We start from the raw sequence: 17353 nt of genomic DNA on the forward strand, positions 1-17353 counted from the left end.
CCTGCCGCGAGCCGGGTGTCGCGGGGGCAGGTCCCGTCCCGCGGACTGCGGGCGCAGGCCTTGCGCAGCGGGCTAGGAGCAGGAGCGCGAGGTTGAGCGTTCTCCCGGGGCGAGGAGCGGGGCGAGGGGGTGGCCCGTCCCCGGGGTGCGGGGAGCGGCGAGCACGGCTGCGCCCGGTCTAGCAGTCGCTCTCCGACCCCTCCGCAGGGGCCGCGAGCCGCCCGCCGCCGGCAGGATGGAGCACTACCGCAAAGCCGGCTCCGTGGAGCTCCCGGCGCCCGCCCCGGTGCCCCAGCTGCCGCCGGGCACCCTGGAGATGCGTGTGCGAGATGGCAGCAAGATCCGGAACCTGCTGGGGCTGGCCCTGGGCCGGCTGGAGGGCGGCGGCACTCGGCACGTGGTGTTCTCGGGCTCGGGCCGCGCGGCCGGGAAGGCGGTCAGCTGTGCGGAGATCGTCAAGCGGCGCGTGCCCGGCCTGCACCAGCTCACCAAACTGCGCTTCCTGCAGACGGAGGACAGCTGGGTCCCGGCCTCCCCCGACACGGGCCTGGACCCCCTCACCGTGCGCCGCCACGTGCCTGCAGTGTGGGTGCTGCTCAGCCGCGACCCCCTGGACCCCAGTGAATGTGGCTACCAGCCCCCAGGGGCGCCCCCCGGGCTGGGCTCCGTGCCCAGCTCCAGCTGTGGCTCCCGACCCCAAAGAAGGCCTCGAGACGGCCGGCCCTGAACCCTGCGGAGCCAGGCTGTTCTCGGGCCTGAGTGACTGGGGTGACTGCCTCTCCCGGGAAGCGGGACGTCCCCAGCGAAGCCTGGCCCGCAGAAGTCCTGCTCCGCCCGGCGCGCGGGGAAGGGCCCCGGTGCTGTGCGCAGCGGCGGGCGCGGGGCCTCGGCCGCGCTCGGGGCTTGAGCGGGGCGTACTCCGCTTCCCGGCACACCGCACCTGGCCTCCAGACGGAGGCTTGGGGGAAGAGCCGGGAAATAAAGGTTCTGCCGTCCGCCCCACGAGCCTGTGCCTGGCTGCTGTGCAGACGCGATGAGGGGAACGGGCCCTGCCTCTGCCCTCCGGCAGTAGATGGCGGGAGAGGGCAGGGGAAGCTCAGGCTGGTGTAGGGAGGCCCGAGTGTAGCGAGGAGGCCCGGGGCCGGGACCTAGCCCGTGGTAGAGGACCTGCCCAGCGGTCGGGAGGCCTGCGAGGCCGTCCCCAGCGCCACACGGACAGCCTCAGTAATGAGAATCCAGCTGTTTGCCGCCTCGTTTGGGCTGGTTTAGGAACTCTGCCAGCTGTGGCACCAGCCTGCCGAGGGCTGCATCCTGGGAAGTTGCTGTTGTGACCTTGGCCGAGTTACTGCTCAGGGCCTTGGTGTTCTCATTTTAGTACAATAGTGTTTACCTCAGTAGGTGTGGGGCAGCGTGCCTGTAATCTGGGAGACGGACGCAGGAGGTCAAAAGTTCAAGTACAAACTGGGCGATTTAGTGAGACCCTGTCTCAGTGAAAACCAAGGGCTGAGGATGTAACTCAGTGTGAAGGCCTGGGTTCCGGCCCCAGTACAGACAAAAAAGCTTTTATCTCATAGGGTTAAAAGAGAATTAAATGAGATAAATTTGACAGATACCTCCTGGGTGCCTAGTGCTATATAAATGCTCATTGCTGTTATAGTAAATGACTCATTTTATGAATGCTTTTTTACCATTGTAAAAGCCTCAGTTGCTGGGCGTAATGGCATGCCTGTAATCCCAGCACTCAGGCTGTGGCAAGTTTGAGCCCAATCTGAGGACCTGAACAGAAGGGGCTACTGATGTAGTCAGCCTGAGCTCTGCACCCAGTCTCCAGCGCTGAAGGGGCGGGGTGGGCAGTGTTCAACCCCGTGTCTTCTCTGGGCTTCACCCATGGCGGTTTGCCCCTTGCTGCCCCTTGCTGCCCCTTTTCTGCTTCACTTAGGCCTTAGACCTACTGTGGCAAGGTCAAGTGCATGAGGGAGAAGCAAAGGTTGTACCAGTAGCCGAGGGCTGTCGGGCACCAAAGTGGGTTGGGCTCCAAAAAGTTGAATCAATTGGGCCTTCTCTGGATCTCAAGTTTTTTTCCAATGCATCCAGCAACCTGGGTGTGCAGTCATGAGAAAGAAAGTTGAAACTCAATTCATGTGGGATTTTTTGTTTTGGTTCTTTTGAGACTGGGTCTCGCTATGTCATTCAGGCTGGCCTTACTGTCATCTCGGCTAGCCTTGCACTCACAGCAATCCTCCTGCCTCAGCCTCCCAGGTTCTGGGATTATAGGCATGTGCCTGTAATCACACTGAGCTATCAGTCATGATAAGGGTTTGTTTTATTTTGTTTGTTTGTTTTTTGTGGTACTGGTAATCAAACTCAACAACCTTGTGCTTGCCAGGCAGGTGCTGTGCCGCTGAGCTAAATCCCCAGCCCCCATAATAAGGGTTTTAAGGAAGGATGAGGTGATCACAGGGGCAGCAAGCTAAGGTCAGGACTTTTATTATTTTTCTTCTGGTGCTAGGGATTAAACCGAGGGCCTTGGACATGCTAGGCAAGTGCTCTGCTATTGAGCACCACATCCTTTGCTTTCAAGGATAGTTCAGCCTGAGTGATGTGAAAGACCCTGAGGATAGTCAGGACAGATGATAAGTATTCAGAGACTGCCCCACCAGTCCCTTCAAATACAAGAGGGTCACGATAATCCCCTAAAGGTGATCATGGATGCTGTGGCGATTCAGGTGTCATGCTACAAGCAGTGGCCTTACCTCCATTCTCCAAGGTAGCGTGACTAAAATGCAGCTCATGTATGTTACACTGCATTGACACTGAAAGTTGACACAACAGCTTCAGAAGGTGCACTGGGTTTTTTGCTTTTGTTTTTCAAGATAGTCTGTGTAGCTCAGGCTGGCCTCCATCTCGTGGCAATCCTGCCTCAGCCTCCTGAGTACTGACGGATAATGGGTATGTACCACCATGCCCAGCTTGCATTGGTTATTTTCAAGTACCAAAATGATGAGGATCTATATATACAGGTTATATCAGCATATTTTAAAATTAAGAAATAAAGTTTGGGGTGTTTTTTTTTTTGTTTTTATTTTTGAGACAGTGTCTTGCTATGTAGTCCTTGAACTCACTGTGTAGCCCAGGCTGGTGTCAAATTTTCAGCAGTCCTGCATTAGCCTCCCAAGTTGTAGGATTACATGTGTGGGCCACCATGCCCAGCAAGAAATAAAGTTCTATGCTGTTCACAATTTTTAAAAATTCCCTTCATAGCTATATAAAAACTAGACTACTTATAGTCATAATTCCTACCAAAAATCATCATATATGTCCTGCCAATGGAGCAAGGACTTTTGGAAGCTAAACCTTGATAATTCCAGACATTTGCAAATTGCAAAACCAAAAAAAAAGTACTGCAGGGGTTTTACTCCATCTCAGCTTTTACATACTGCTTCTTCCTTTTTTTTTGGTACCAGGAACCAAACTTAGGACCTTGTGTTTGCCAGGCAGATGTCGCTGAGCTATATCCGTAGCCCTCCTTTTTCTCTTAATATCTTTGTTGTGTGTTTCCTGCCATTAACTGTGCTGAGTATCGCAGGTCTCTAGATCTCTGAGCCAGACTCTTGCAGACTTGGACTTGGACAGTGCCCCATCTTGATCTGTTGTTCCGTGGCCAGGGTGAGGCATCACGTGGAGTAAGCATGGAAGCTGCTGTGAGAGTGACTCAGTCGGGTGGCATTGCAAGGCCCCTGAGCCCAACTCCCAGCCGGGTTGCGTGTCAGCGAGGTACCACCTGGGGCTGCAGGACGATAGTGTTATGTGGAGGGAAACAGCTGGGGTCAATCCCCCTGGGAAGACAGGATCTGTATCTCAGGGGATGCAGAAATAAGCCACAAACTGAGAAAGGGGTGGCCAGCAACTCTAGGTTGTTTTCCCTCCCCTTGGGCTCTGCAAGGCCCAGGGGGTCCTGTGGGAGGAATGGTAGGGAGGAGCCCGGGAGAGGCGAGGCCTTTGGAATGAGAAAGCCTCACGGAGCCTGGAAGAGAACCCTCGTGTATCATTTTTTACTTCCCACTTTGTCTTTAATCCACCAGTGTGGTTTCTGTTTGCATAACTTGTTAGGCCTTGGTTACAAAAGGAAGTGGGGCCAGCCCTTTCAGGAAGTTGCAGAGGTGACTCCTTGTAGGAGGAAGAAACCAGGTGAGGAAGGTGTGTGCGGATCGGGCAGAGGAGAAATGGGAGTCAGTTCTGTGACCGAGTGGGGTCAGGGAGCTGGTGGAAGTGTGAGACTGCTGCTGTGACTGGGAAGGAGACAAGGAGGGACAGGAGGAAGACAGGCAGGGCTGCAGGCTGAGGGTGGGCCGCTCACTGAACTGTGCGTTATGGGGGTCTGTGAGCCTCGGCAGCTTCCACAAGACAGGCAGGACTCGGGAGAAGCACGGCTGCATCCCTCCAGACGGGAGAGCAGGCAGGGACAATGGAAGGTGCAGGAGAGGAGCTAGCGGGGTGGCGGGGAGGGAGGGTCACTGAAGGGCAAGCCCAGGAGTTAGGAGGCAGGGGCCCAGGAGCATCAGCATGTGGTGAGGCTTTCAGTGCCTGCTCAGAGGAGGGATGTGCATTTGTTCGCCCTGGAGAATAGAACATGCCTGGAGTACCCGTTACTTGTTTCCAAGCAGTCACCAGTCCTGCCAGTTTTCTCCTCCAGGTCTCCTCCCCGCCGCAGCGCTGGTTTGTGGCCTCATCTTGCAGCAGTTCTGTTACTTTACTCCCTGTCATCAAGCACTCCTCCAGCCAAGCTACGGCTGCTCCTGTTTACGACATTCTTCCACAGACAGTTGTGCGGTTGTGTCCCTCTTTTAAGCCTTTGCTCAGATGTCAGCTTAGCAAAGCGTGCTCTGTCCATGCCATGTACAGTTGCAGGTCAGCACCTTTGACCTCCCTTACCGTCTCTTCTTTTTTTTTTAATGTGTGTTTTTACATTCTAAACATAATTTTTTTTTTTTTTTTTTTTTTTGGTTTTTCTGAGACAGGGTCTCGCTATGCAGTTCAGACTGGCCTTGGGCTCACTTTGTAGCGTAGGCTGGCCTGGAGCTCGCAACAATCCTCCTGCCTCAGCCTCCCGAGTGCTGGGATTACAGGCGTGTGCCACCACACCCAGCTAACTATAATTTCTTTAAAATAACGTTTGTGTTTATGTCTACCCCGGTGAGAATATAAGAACATAAAAGGCAAGAAGAGTCTTTCACTGATGTAACTTAAGGATCTTGAGCATCACTTGGCACTACTAAGTCGGTGCTCAGTAAGTATTTCATGAACAAGAGAATGTTGAACCTCCAAGTGTGTGGCCACACTCAGACTGACCTTCACTGACATTCTTCTGCTCGTTTAGTCTCACTGCCAGGTTAGAAGACAAGATCCGAATTAATTTATTGAGTGGCCTTATAGCTTAACTGCTGTCCATGATTCAATCCTTCTTTGGCCTGGGCTTCTTGGACCCTGGGCCCTACTATGTTAATGCCTCCAAGCACTCTTGAGATTTCTCCAGGTCTTTTACTCTTGCCATTCTGTCTGCTTCGAATTCATCAGTAGTGTTTTGTTCTGTTTTTATTTTAAAAATAAAAAGAGGAAAACATTAACAGACAACCATTTACAAAATAGCAAAAAACAATACAGAGTTACAAAGTGGGAAATTAATGCTTGTTGTTTTACATATTGATATCTTCAAAGTGGTTTCTCATGAAAACAAATAGAAACATGCAATATTGATCAATCAAGGACTCATTAACTTTCAGCAAAGAAGTAGAAGACAGTAGATCAACTATGTTAACTATCCTGTATATACACACATACAAAATTTCTCCTTTCCATCAGTAGTGTTTAAAGGACACTGATGCTAACTCCTCAGGGCCTACCTCCCCATTCCTTACTGCTGACGGGACCACCAGGCTGGAGATCAGGCATCAGGCCTGATCTTGGTCATCTGGGGATCCCAGGTTGGTTCCTGCTCTGGGCAGGGGATTTCTGTCTGCACTTCCAGACGTGGACATAAGGTGGCAGCATTTGCAAAGGGATTACCTATCCCTTTCCTTTGCAGGAAGCTCCAAATGGCAAGAAGATACAGTAGTTTAATTTTCAATTTTTTAGTCAATCACAAGTGGGCTATAGCCACACAAATAGAGATTATTTTACTATTTTATCCTCAGGGGTGTGATTGTGGTAGGATAGGTCCCCAGATTAGGAAGTTCATTACCCCGGGAATCAGAGCCCCTAGCCCAACCTTTAGGGAGAGCCAAGGCTTCAAAGAAGTGAAGGTAGCTGGATGCAGTGGCACATGACTATAACCCTAGCAGGGGAAGAGGGTGAAGTAGGAGGGTCCCAAGTTTGAGTTCCTCCTCTGCAGCTTAGTGAAACTCTGTCTCCAAAACTGGGGGCTAGGAATGCACCTCAGTGGTAAAGCATTTCTTGGTTCGATTTCCAGTACAAAAAAAGCAGTAGTGGTAGTAGTAGTACTAGTAGTAGTCAGCCTTTTATATTCTTTTTTTTTTTTTTTTTCCTTTTTGAGACAGGGTCTTGCCATGAAGTTCAGGCTGGTCACTTTGTAGCCCAGGCTGGCCTGGAACTTGCAGTGATCCTCCTGCCTCAGCCTCCCACGTGCTGGGATTACAGGTGTGCACTACCACACCTGGCTGTATTCTTTATTCTCATCAGGGGTAGACAAATACAGATGTTATTTTAAAGAAATTATAATGTAAAAACATACATTAAAAAAAAGACATGGTAAGGGAGGTCAGAGTATAGTGATGCCTGTGTAGACTCAAAGAATAGCTAGGAGAAATGTGAAAAGGACGTCCAAGGTGAAGGGAAGTACCAGCCAGGGTACAGAAGTGATAAGCATGGAGATGATCACTGGAGCATGAACGTCCAGGCAAAGAACATGAGGAATAAGGCTCAGAGGAGAGTCAGGGCTGGACCAGAGGCCTGCATGCCTGGCCCAGGAGCTTGGACTTAATCTTAGAAGTGATGGATGTTGGGAGTGGTGGTGAACACCTGTAATCCCAGCACTCGGGAGGCTGAGACAGGAGGATCGTTGTGAGTTCGAGACCAGCCTGGGCTACAAAGTGAGCTCAAGGCCAGCCTGAACTGCATAGCGAGACCCTGTCTCAAAAACACACACAAAAAAGGAGTGATGGAGAGTCAGTGAAGGGCCTCTGAGGGGGATGAGGCAGGCAGCAAGCTGTGTTTAGGGTGGGAACTCTGGCTGCTACACTGCAGAGTGGGTTGGGGGCACAGGGCAGAAACGGCACTAATGAGGCTGCTATGAGATTTCGAGGGAGATGGCGAGGCCAAAATGTTTCCTAGAGCAGATCCTGGAGAAGGTCCTCCCAGCCCACAAGGGTAGTCAGCGCCTGGCACTCTGCCCCATGTGAGCCACGGTGCTCACCGCTCCTGGAGCTCCTGGGCTCTAGCCTGGCTCTCTGTCGGCTTCCAGAAGGAGGCCAGTGTCCGGGGTTTCTCCCTGTTGGCAGATCCGTCAGCTTTCAGCCCATCCTGCCTACCGGCCTCTGTCAGTCTGAGCCTTTCAGGCTCCCTCGGCAGTGTGCCTGGGGGACATCCTCACTCCCTGTTATCTCTATTGCCCTGTACCAGAGCAGGGGTGTGTGTGTGTGTGCTCACGCGCACCACCGGCAGGACTGATCCTGGGGGAGGACTGATCCCCAGAAAGTAGAAGGGCAGCAGCATAATCTGAGGATAAGGCCCAGAAGTAGGAGAACGCAAGGGAGTGCCTGGGGAGCAGAGTGAATGAGTATAGTTAACAGGGCCTTGCATATTCAGGTGAGGGCCTTCAAGGCGGCCGGATCCCAGACTGTGTAGTACAAGCAGGGGGCGCCACAGCCCAGTTTCCTGGGAACTGGGGGAGCCGCCTTCATTCCCAGTCACATGAATATGCACAGAAACCTGTTGAATTATGCAGACAGACGCGATGTAAATGTGTGTGCAGATTTGGTGCTGCCCTTCTTGTTGCTATGGAAACCAGAGAATAGCAAGGGGGTGCACCCTGGGGAGACTAGGCTGGAACAACAGACCAGGAGACTCCTCTGTTGCCAGTTTTCCCACTCCTGTTGTTTTGATCTCTTTTCCCTGCTCACTCTTTGTCCTCTGCGTCACTCTCCCTCTCTCTGCCTCTCTTGATCTTGCTGTTCCCCATCCCCCCGCCTCGCTATCTTTTCCCCAACTGTTTTTTTCTGTTTCCCGGTCTTGAGTTTCCCTGACTGCATCTGTCTCCGTATCACTTGCTCTGTGACTGAGACGCTGAGTTTGTCTCTGATTTCCTGTCTCTCCCATCCATCTGCGTCTTTAATTCTATGACTCCCCCTCCTTCTGCATTTCCTTGTCTCTGTCTCAGGCTCCTATCTCTCTAGCGCCTGTTTCTGTGTCTGACTGTTGTCTCTGAGAGTTTGTTTCTTGATCTTTCTCCTAAGCTCTCTGGTCTCTCTTTCGCTTAGATTCTGTCTCTCTGAAACTCTTGTCCCAGTGCTTGTCTATCTGAGGGGAAGGACAGAAAGCTGCAGATCGGTCCTTGCCTGATGGGATGTTCCAGCCCTGGCCGCTGCTCACATGGTCAAGGATTCCTAGGCACTCTCCCCACATGAAATCCTGTTTTGGATCTGGCCCCGGTCACAGTGTTGGCACGTGATCCCCATGACAAGCCCAGGCTGGCTGCCAGGACACCAGGACTCTTGTCCCAGTCTCTGCCTGCTGTGTGACCTTCCCAGTGCTTCTGCCTCTCTGGGTTTATAGCCCCAGCTCCCTCTCCCTACAGCTGGTGGGCACCTTGAGGCAATGATGCGTTGGGAATAGGGAACAGGTAATTGCTCACCCATCTGGCCATCTGCCCAATAGTTGACATGAGGGGCTGGCAGAGACCCAAGTGTGGGGGAGTCCAGGACTAGTTGAGACCAATTCTGGCCCCCAGAGAAGATGCCTTGCGGAGCCACAGCGTTAAGCAGCAGCCTTCCTGTGGTCTGTCCGTGCCCTGCACACCCCCTCCTCAGCGCTCCGGTCCCTTGCTCCAGGTCTTCCATTTGCCCTGCTTCCATTGGTGTCCATTAGATGAGCACCTTCACAGGTCCGCAGTGACACAGACGTGAAACCTGGACTTCCCCCAAGAAGGAGGTTTTTCACCAGGCGAAGAACGTCAACTCTCCCGGCCTGCACACTTTCCTGTCTTCGGCAGCCTCAGTGTGAGAGTGCAGACTTACACAGCCTTGGAAGTCGTAAATCAAGGATGCGAGAGACAGAGACAGCAAGAGGCAAAGACAAGAGGAACTAGGTCTGTGAAGGCAGTGTGTTTCCACACAGAGCCTGGGGCATGTGTGAGAGGTTCCAGAGAATTCTGAGGGCAGTGACATGTTCTTTGTGGAGGTGGAGGGCTTCCCATCTTGGTCCCTGGCTCCGGGCAGATTGCCTCACTGCCGGGCAGGCACTAATCATAGGGGATCTGGCCCAGGCCCAGGTGTGGGGGTGGTCAAAGCAGTCGGGACAAGTCCCCTCCTCGAGAGGCTGCGAGGCCAAGCCCCCGGCTCTGCTGCCTCTCCAGGAAGGGCCGTAGACATGAGCGCTCTCCCCACCGACTGTGATTCACCCGCGCTCAGTCAGGCCCAGCCACAATCCTACTGCTGGGAATTCCACATCTGAATTAGAAACCTCCCTGGATACCCCTATCCCAGCCCGCCCCAGCTGTGCTTAGGGCTTGGAGCAGAGCGAAGCAGGGACCCTGGGAGCAGGGGGTTGTAGATCTGCAAAGCAGACCAAAGAGATGGAAAGAGGGACAGTCAGACTGAGAGACAGGATGGTGTAAATATAGAGATGGGGAGAAAGACGTAGCAGAGAGAAAGATACAGAGATATGGGCTGCAAACAAGGAGAAGGCAGCATCTGAAGGCGCGTTAGTAACTACCAGGCGCAGTGCTAAGCCCTTGACTATCTCATTTAGTGTAATCTTTACAATAATCTGAGGACATAGGCACTATTATGACCCCATTTTACTCCTGAGGTAATTGAGGCCTACTTTACTTCCCAGGTAACTGGAGCTTTAAGTCACTTGCCTGAAGTCACAAAACCAGTCAGTGGTGGAGTAGGTGTTTGAACCCCTCAGTCTCACGGAGGGGCCCGGAGAGAGACAGATGTTCCCACATCGGGCGCTCTTGGGGAATCTGGAAATCCTGGAATCTTCAGGCAGCTGTTCAAGGGCAGGGCCTTCCCATCAGGCTGACGAAAGATCAGCTTCCAATCTTTCTGTTAGAGACAAGGACCGAGAGAAGAGGAGCGAAGGAAGGAAGAGAGGTGTCTGAAAAGCGGAGAGATCAAAGGGACAGCAAGCTATGGAGGCCTCCCCTCTCCTAGGGTGCAGCCTGTTCTCCCACAGCTTCAGATGGGCCAGCAAACACATGGCTAGGCTGGGATCCAGGCTTTGAGACCTATTCTTTCTTCTCCATGTATGTATGTATGTATGTATTTTTTTGAGATGGGGTCTCTCTATGCAGTTCAGGTTGGCTTTGAACTCACTGTGTAGCCTGGGCTGGCCTTAAACTCCTCCTGCCTCAGCCTCCTGGGTCCTGGGGTTACAGGTGTACACCACCATGCCCAGCTCTTCTCCATGAATGTATTGAGTACACACTTTGCTACCTGAGGAACTCTGCTGCATGCATCTACCTCCCCTCTTCTCTTTTCTCTTTCACCTCTGAGAAATCCTTCCCATTGTCTAACTTCAGCCCCCACACACACAAATAATTCTACCAAAAAGGGATTAAAACTAAAATTTGGGACACTTCAAGATGAAGAGATTAGCTTCGTACACACTGAAGTTGTCTGAGCCCAGAGAAGAGGTCCCGGAGGGCCAACTCTGGGTGCCTCTGGTTGGAGGCCCCTTCTAGTTGGTTTGGGAAGGAGGTCAACGGCCCAGCTGGTGGGGGCCTGGGAGAGCCAAGCTGTCAGCAGCAGGGAGGATTGGGGTGAGAAGAAAACCAGGAGCTATCCTGGGGGAGCCAGGGAGTTGGCGTTATGGTTTCTAATGTCTCAGTCCTGGTTTCAATTACTCCCAGGGTCCCCAGGGCTCTCTGACCACTGCATGCTCCTGAGCGTGAGGGAGGCTCGGGAGCCTCCTGGGAAGCCCAGGAACCAGGGGCTCAGGCCTAGAAGGCTGCGGGCCTCTCTTTGTCTCCGCGCTGGGCTGAGCGAGGCCCCCAGACCAAGCAGGGCTCCCAGGCACAGCAGAGAGTCTGGGGAAGGAGGGGACACTGCTCAAGCCCCTGTGCACAGTCCCGGCTTGTCCTACTGGCTTTGCCGCAGTGCTGACTGCTGAAGCACTGACTCTTTCCCGGTCTCACCGGGCTCCTTTTTAGCCTCGTGACAACCCTGACTGCTGAGCTCCTTGCTCTGAACCACCGCACCTGCACGTCTGCTGGGAGCCTCTGCCTTCCCTCTCTGCCTTTTGATCGTGGCTCCCAGGGCTGCAGCCTTCATCCTCTCCGCCCGTCCCGCGTGTTGTACTCTCCCTGCCTGCTCTCGGATGTCCACCTCACATTCCCCGTCCCCATTTAAGGCCCAGGTTCATCTGGGATTTGATGGACGCCCTGCCTCCACATTCGCTGGGTGCAGAGGGTGCTGGGAGCTGTTGGTCAGGAACTACATACCTCTAGCCAGTAGCCCTTGCTTCGTTCAAGGACTTCTCGGCTGTTCCCGCTCTTGGCCTGGCCAGCCGTCCCTCCACCACCCCTCGGCTGGACATGTCAAGGCCCCCTCTCTCCCAGCTCTGTGAATGGCACATCATCTCCCAGATGTTCATGCCAAAAACCTGGGAGTCGTCTGTGCTCTCGTACACGATGTTCCCTCTGGGCCTGGCACACAGTAGGCGCTAATAAATGTCTGTTGAACTGAATTTAATTCAATTTTCTCTCTTGGACTCCCCTTCTGCCTCTGCCTGTTTCCTTGGGACTTGATGTCTCTGGCATTCAGTCTCCATATTTCTGGATTTTCTCTGTCCTCCCAAGCATCAGAGTTGAGTTTCTGGGTGGAAGTTGAGGCCTGTGCTTCCCTGTTCCCTGCCCCAGGGAATCAACAGGCTGGCCAGGAATGGAGCCATGGAGGTGAAGGGAGAGGACTGATCTTGGAGGTACCTCGCCCTCAGTCCTTCCTGAAAAACCCCGTTCTGTGGTGAGGGAGACAGTTGTACGGCAGCAAGGATCGAGGTCAGACTGCACTGGCCCTGAGGGGACAATCCCCGGAGGACACAGGCCTTCACCAGGAAGAATGAGACGGGGGTGAGCGCCCGCTGGGCTGGAGAGGCAAGGGGGGGCTGTGTGCCTCTGAGCAGCGAATTAGTTTCATACAAATTTTTGCAAAATGAACAATCACATCTGTGATTTTGCAAGTCTGTGTCCCTGCTCTTGCTGTTAGGTACACAGAGTCCCCTGACTCGGAGTTCCCTTCCCTCCCCGCTCCTCTCCCCAGCCTCGGGGTTGCCCACGAGGAGGGTCTGGGGGAGCAGACACAGCACCGAGTGTGCGGGGTGTGTTCTCCAGGTGTACATGACGGGGTTCCTGTGGGGCACATGGAAGCAGGTGCAGAAGGTGAATCTGAGCGTCCCCTCTCGCTCAAGGCCCTGTCCTCTTTCCAGCCCTGTGGTCTCTGTCCTTGGGCAGGGTGGAGGGCTGCTCCTCCTCCCAGCAGCACAGTGACCTAAAACTCCAAAGTGCTTGCATTCCTCACCTGCGTTGTAACCCTCCAGGCCCCCGTGACTTGGGCACCAGAGGCATTTTAGGATGTGGTCTCTTATCCGCTCAGACTGCCTCAGCCTGCCTCCCAGTCTCAGCCTAGTCCCTCACTAGCTACGAACCCCCCTCCCCACCCATGAAGGCTGCAACCCGTTCGGCTGGGCTCCCTTCCCTGTGCCCTGGTGCCCAGGTTTGATCGTCACCGGCCAAGGTCCTCCTACTTCCTCGCTTGCATCACTCATTCTACATCTATTTAATCTGTTTCAAGTTAGAAGCACCTGTCCTATGCCAGACCCAGCTGCGGGCACCTGGAGTTTGAGCCCCAGAGCTGGCCCCGTGGAGCCTGCAGGCACCCCAGGGCTCGCTAGGTAACAGGCATCACCCTGGCCGCTCTAGGGCGAAACAGATGGCTCTGTGAGGAGACAGAGGGGCTTAGGCTGGGCCCCTCCTAGCTGACGTTCAGGCGGCCCTCTCAGCTGCAGGGCTGGGAAGTCAGACACGGAATTTGCATGGACTACATTATTATCTAATTTGGGGAGGTGGGGTAGGGGCGATGTCTCACGATGTTGCCAGGCTGGGCTTGAACTCCTGATCCTCTTGCCAAGTAGCTGCGATTATAGGTGTGCACCGTGGCACTTGGCTTCTGTGTATAGTATCCATTCTCCCTGACTAGAATGTCCTATGAGGGCAGGGGGTTTTAACACTTTTCTGAGGCAATAAGTAAACAGTGAAGTGTACAGACCTTAAAGGTGTAGATCAACTTTTAGTTATGCCTTTTTTTCTTTCTTCCTTTTTTTTTTGCTTTGTTTTGTTTTGAGACAGGGTCCTCCTATGCAGTTCAGACTGGTTATGAATTTGTGGCAAACCTTCTGTGAGTACTGGGAGTACAGGCCTGTGCCACCACACCCAGCTGGTTGTGCCTACTTTTGAGCTTTATCTTTTATTTATTTATTTATTTATTTGGGGTTGTTTTTTTTTTTTTCCAGCACTGGGAATTGAACTCACAACCTTGCGCTTGCCAGGCAGGTGCTGTGCCGCTGAGCTAAATCCCCAGTCCAAATTTTTATTTATTTTTATTTTTTATTTTTTTTTAGGGGGGTTCTTTTTGAGACAGGGTCTCCCTGTGAGGTTCAGGCTGGCCTTGAATTCACTTTGTAGCCCCGGCTGGCCTTGAACTTGCAAGGGTCCTCATGCCTCAGCCTCCCGAGTGCTGGGATTACAGGTGTGCGCCACCACACCCAGCTCTTGAGCTTTATATAAATGAAATCATTCAGTATGTCTTTTGTGTCAGGTTTTCCCCCTTTGCTCAGCATTTTGTCTGTGAGATTTATCTGTGTTGTTGTGTGCAGCTATCGATGGTTCTTTCCCATTGCTGTGACTGTGTCACAGTATCTCTCTCTGGGTTGTTTCTACTTGGGCGCTATTATGAATAAAACTGCCACGAACATTCTTGATGAATATACCTGGTCACTCTTGGGTACATTTTCTGAGAAGGGAATTGCTAGGCCCTAGAATATATACATGTTCAGCTTGGTATGTCCTGCCAAACAGCGTTCCAAAGTGGTGGTCCTGACTGATACACACATGAACAATGTCTGGAATCTGGTTGTGCTACTTACTCCAGAAAGCAGGGAGTTTTGCCTGGTTCACTGCTGTACTTTCATCTTCCATACTTCGGTATATTTCTCAATATATATTTATTTCTATTTATTGCCTGGTTTACGGGAGGAGCCATTAGCATTCCTGAGGTGCTGCTTTGGCTCTGGCACTAACGTGCGGAGTGACTCTGGCAGTGACTTCCCTGGGACGCTTGCCTGTATGTAGCACAAGAGGACCAGCACCAAGGGCCTTGTCTTCTCGTGCCAGCTGGGTGCTGCAAAAGCTAGACACCTGTTCATTCATTTACTGCTCTTGTATTGCTTAAGAATGGCGCCTATTACGGGCCAAGATGGCAAGGGCATGATCTGTGATGTGCCACACCCAGCCTCTGTCAAGTCAGCCAGGGCCAGAGGTCACTGCCCATTTTGTCCCCAACTCATCTTGCTGGAGCCTGCCCCTCCTCCCTCTGTCCAGCCCTGACCCCAGGAGGAGGGGGTCTGGACCGAGCCTGCAGATGGAAAATGTGATTAATAATCAAGAAAACATCCAGAGGAAGAGACCAGGAAAACAACTCGGGAAAGGCTCCTCGCCCAGGGGAGGGGGGCCATGTCCTGGGCCTTGGGACAGCTCCGGCCACTCTCCCGCCGCCCTTTCTGGGAAGCTGCCACCGGACTGGGTAATTTTAGCCAAAAGGGGGGAAAACACTCTAATTATTTATTTAAAAAGATGTCCCCCAGTGTAAACTATGCCTCCCCTAAGGGTTTTCCCCTACCCTGGTACTCCCCCCTAGGGGTCCTCCTGCACGGTCAGGCTGATGGGAGGAGGGGGCTGGAGATACTGGACTATGGGCAGAGGAGGAATTTCAACATGAAATATTTTGTTTATTAACAAAGAACATAGGGGGAAATTCCCTTTCTGCCGGGTCTGGGCAGCCCAAGCAGACACTCAAAAGCTATTGTGAAAAATGAGGTCTACACTGAAGACTGGGGTGCAGTTACATGGGAAGAGGGTGACAAGAGGCCTTCTCTCCCCTCCTCTCAGATCCCTGACTTCCAGGGACTTCCTGAGCCTCAATCCTTCCTTCTTCCAGGGATCTGACTCCTGGTACCTCAGGTTGCCCTCAGAATTCCTTCTCAGCAAAACAGGAGGAACTGGAATTGGACTGGAGCTAGAACTTCCCAGGAGGAGGAAGAAAGGCTTCAAAGAGGAGGGCAGGCCTTGGGCCCATCGGAATAACTTAGGCCTCTGATGCACATGCCGGAATTGGTAGGCAGGTGGGCAGCGGTCTGACGGGTCTGGACCAGTAGTGCAAGCTCCTCTATCCGAGTGGACTTTGAAGGCCTTTGTACAAAGGAGATCACTCCAGGGAGCGGGGGCCACGTTCAGCTTAAACATTGTACCTAGCTTTGGCCTTTATGGCTTCAGCCTTCCCCTACTGTCTACTTTTAGGGATTCTTTGCCCTTTTCTGGTGCCAGAGGTTGGAAGGATCAGGGCCATCGATGAGATTTTCCAGGGGAAGTCTGCAGAATGGGGGTGTTGTGAGCGGACCCCAGGTGCTGCCCCAGGATGGTGTTGGGAGTTGTCTCAGGATGGAGGGGGTAAGTCGTCCCTGGGGAGCTGGGGGGGGGGAGAGGGGAGGGCTCTGGGCCCCCCTCCCTGGCTCGGCCCGGGGCTGGGTCGGGATCGGGTTTCTCGGCGCCTGGAGCCTCCGCGAGGCCGAGCTGTTCCCGGGCCCCGGCCAAGCCGCCCCGGGCGCTGGCACTGCGCGCGAGGAAGCAGGGGGGGCAGGGGGGAGCGAGGGGGGCTGTGAGGGCGTTTACGTAACTGCCTCCCCGAGCCCGCCCCGACCCGCCGAAGCCCAGCGTGATTCAGATCGTGTGTGCCTGTGTGACACAGCGAGCGTGGCTGTGTGTGTAACCGAGTGTGTGCGCAGGGTGTGTGTCATTCAGGGATTCGGCCTCACCCTTTAACTTCCAGTTCAAACCGGGACTCGAGTCCCAGCGCGCCATAGCGAGGCTGAGGCACACACCTTGCTCTCGGAGGCTGCGTGTGTGACTTTGTGTGACCTTGTGTTTGGCACTTCCAGGGTGGAGAACCTTGGTGTCAGTGTGACTGGGGAGCCAGGGATGTGCTCCGTGATGCAGCCTTCTGACGGTGTAGCACATAGGACGTGGGTGCCATTTCCCGGCACCCACCATAAAAGGGGGCTCATCTTAGAGTTGGCACGCGGACTCCCCTTCCGTGGAGTCGGACCTAGGAAGGGGCTCTGCCGCCCCAAGGCTTGAGCTGCACGGCTGGCTCCTGGGGTGGTGTGTGGCCTGTCTAGGTCACCTGCTAGGGCCGGGGGTGAAGTCAGAAGTCCCAGGCACACAGCTTCTTTACATGGTGGCCATCAAACTCCAAGAACCCAAAGTCAGTGAAAACTTCTCCCAGTCTGAGTCCTCTTAGAAGCTGACCGATCTGGGAGCCCCAGTATTTGCGGGGTATAAGGGTCTGGCCTGAGGCCGTGGCTTCCTGCAGACCCTCCTGAGAGAGAGGCGGCTGCTGAACCGGGGAAGCAGGCGAGGCGCTGCGCTGGGCCGCGCTGCGGAGAGAGGCCTCCGCTGAGTGGGGTCTGGCTTACGGGTAGGGGCGCCCGGATAGCAGAAGGGCGCCGGCGCCGGCGTGAGAAGGCTGGGGACAAGAGGGTCGAAGAAAGCTGGAGTGCTGGTGTGGCCAGACCCGGGGGTTTTGAAGTCCCGCCGGGGAGCCTAGTTCTGCTCCCCGGGCGTGAGGACACCGGAGAAAGTTCAACAGCGAGGCTTGGGCAGCTGCGCGGCGAGGAGGCAGGCGGGGCCCCGGAGGTGGCAGGAGCAGAGACCCCCCGGCGGGGTCGGAGGTCGATCGCTTCCGAGCCAAGCGGCCGCGGCTCGCGCGGAGCAGCACCGGGGTTGCTGGGTAGGCGACCCGGGCCTCGGCGCAGAGCGGGAGCCCCGCGGGGGAGCGCGCCCCGC

General features: G+C 54.1%; 1 protein-coding gene across 1 annotated transcript; it reads left to right on the forward strand.

Annotated features, from left to right (window-relative positions):
- Positions 1 to 56: 56 nt before the first annotated feature.
- Positions 57 to 1005, forward strand: Rpp25l (ribonuclease P/MRP 25kDa subunit-like). The gene has a single exon (XM_005401055.2). It carries the CDS (start codon positions 236 to 238, stop codon positions 725 to 727), a length of 492 nt encoding a protein of 163 aa, XP_005401112.1. The 5' UTR covers positions 57 to 235; the 3' UTR covers positions 728 to 1005.
- The last annotated feature ends 16348 nt before the right edge of the window (positions 1006 to 17353 follow it).

Source organism: Chinchilla lanigera, unplaced genomic scaffold (assembly GCF_000276665.1).
Source record: "Chinchilla lanigera isolate Chin_1 unplaced genomic scaffold, ChiLan1.0 scaffold00071, whole genome shotgun sequence".
NCBI classification, from domain to species: Eukaryota; Metazoa; Chordata; class Mammalia; order Rodentia; family Chinchillidae; genus Chinchilla; species Chinchilla lanigera.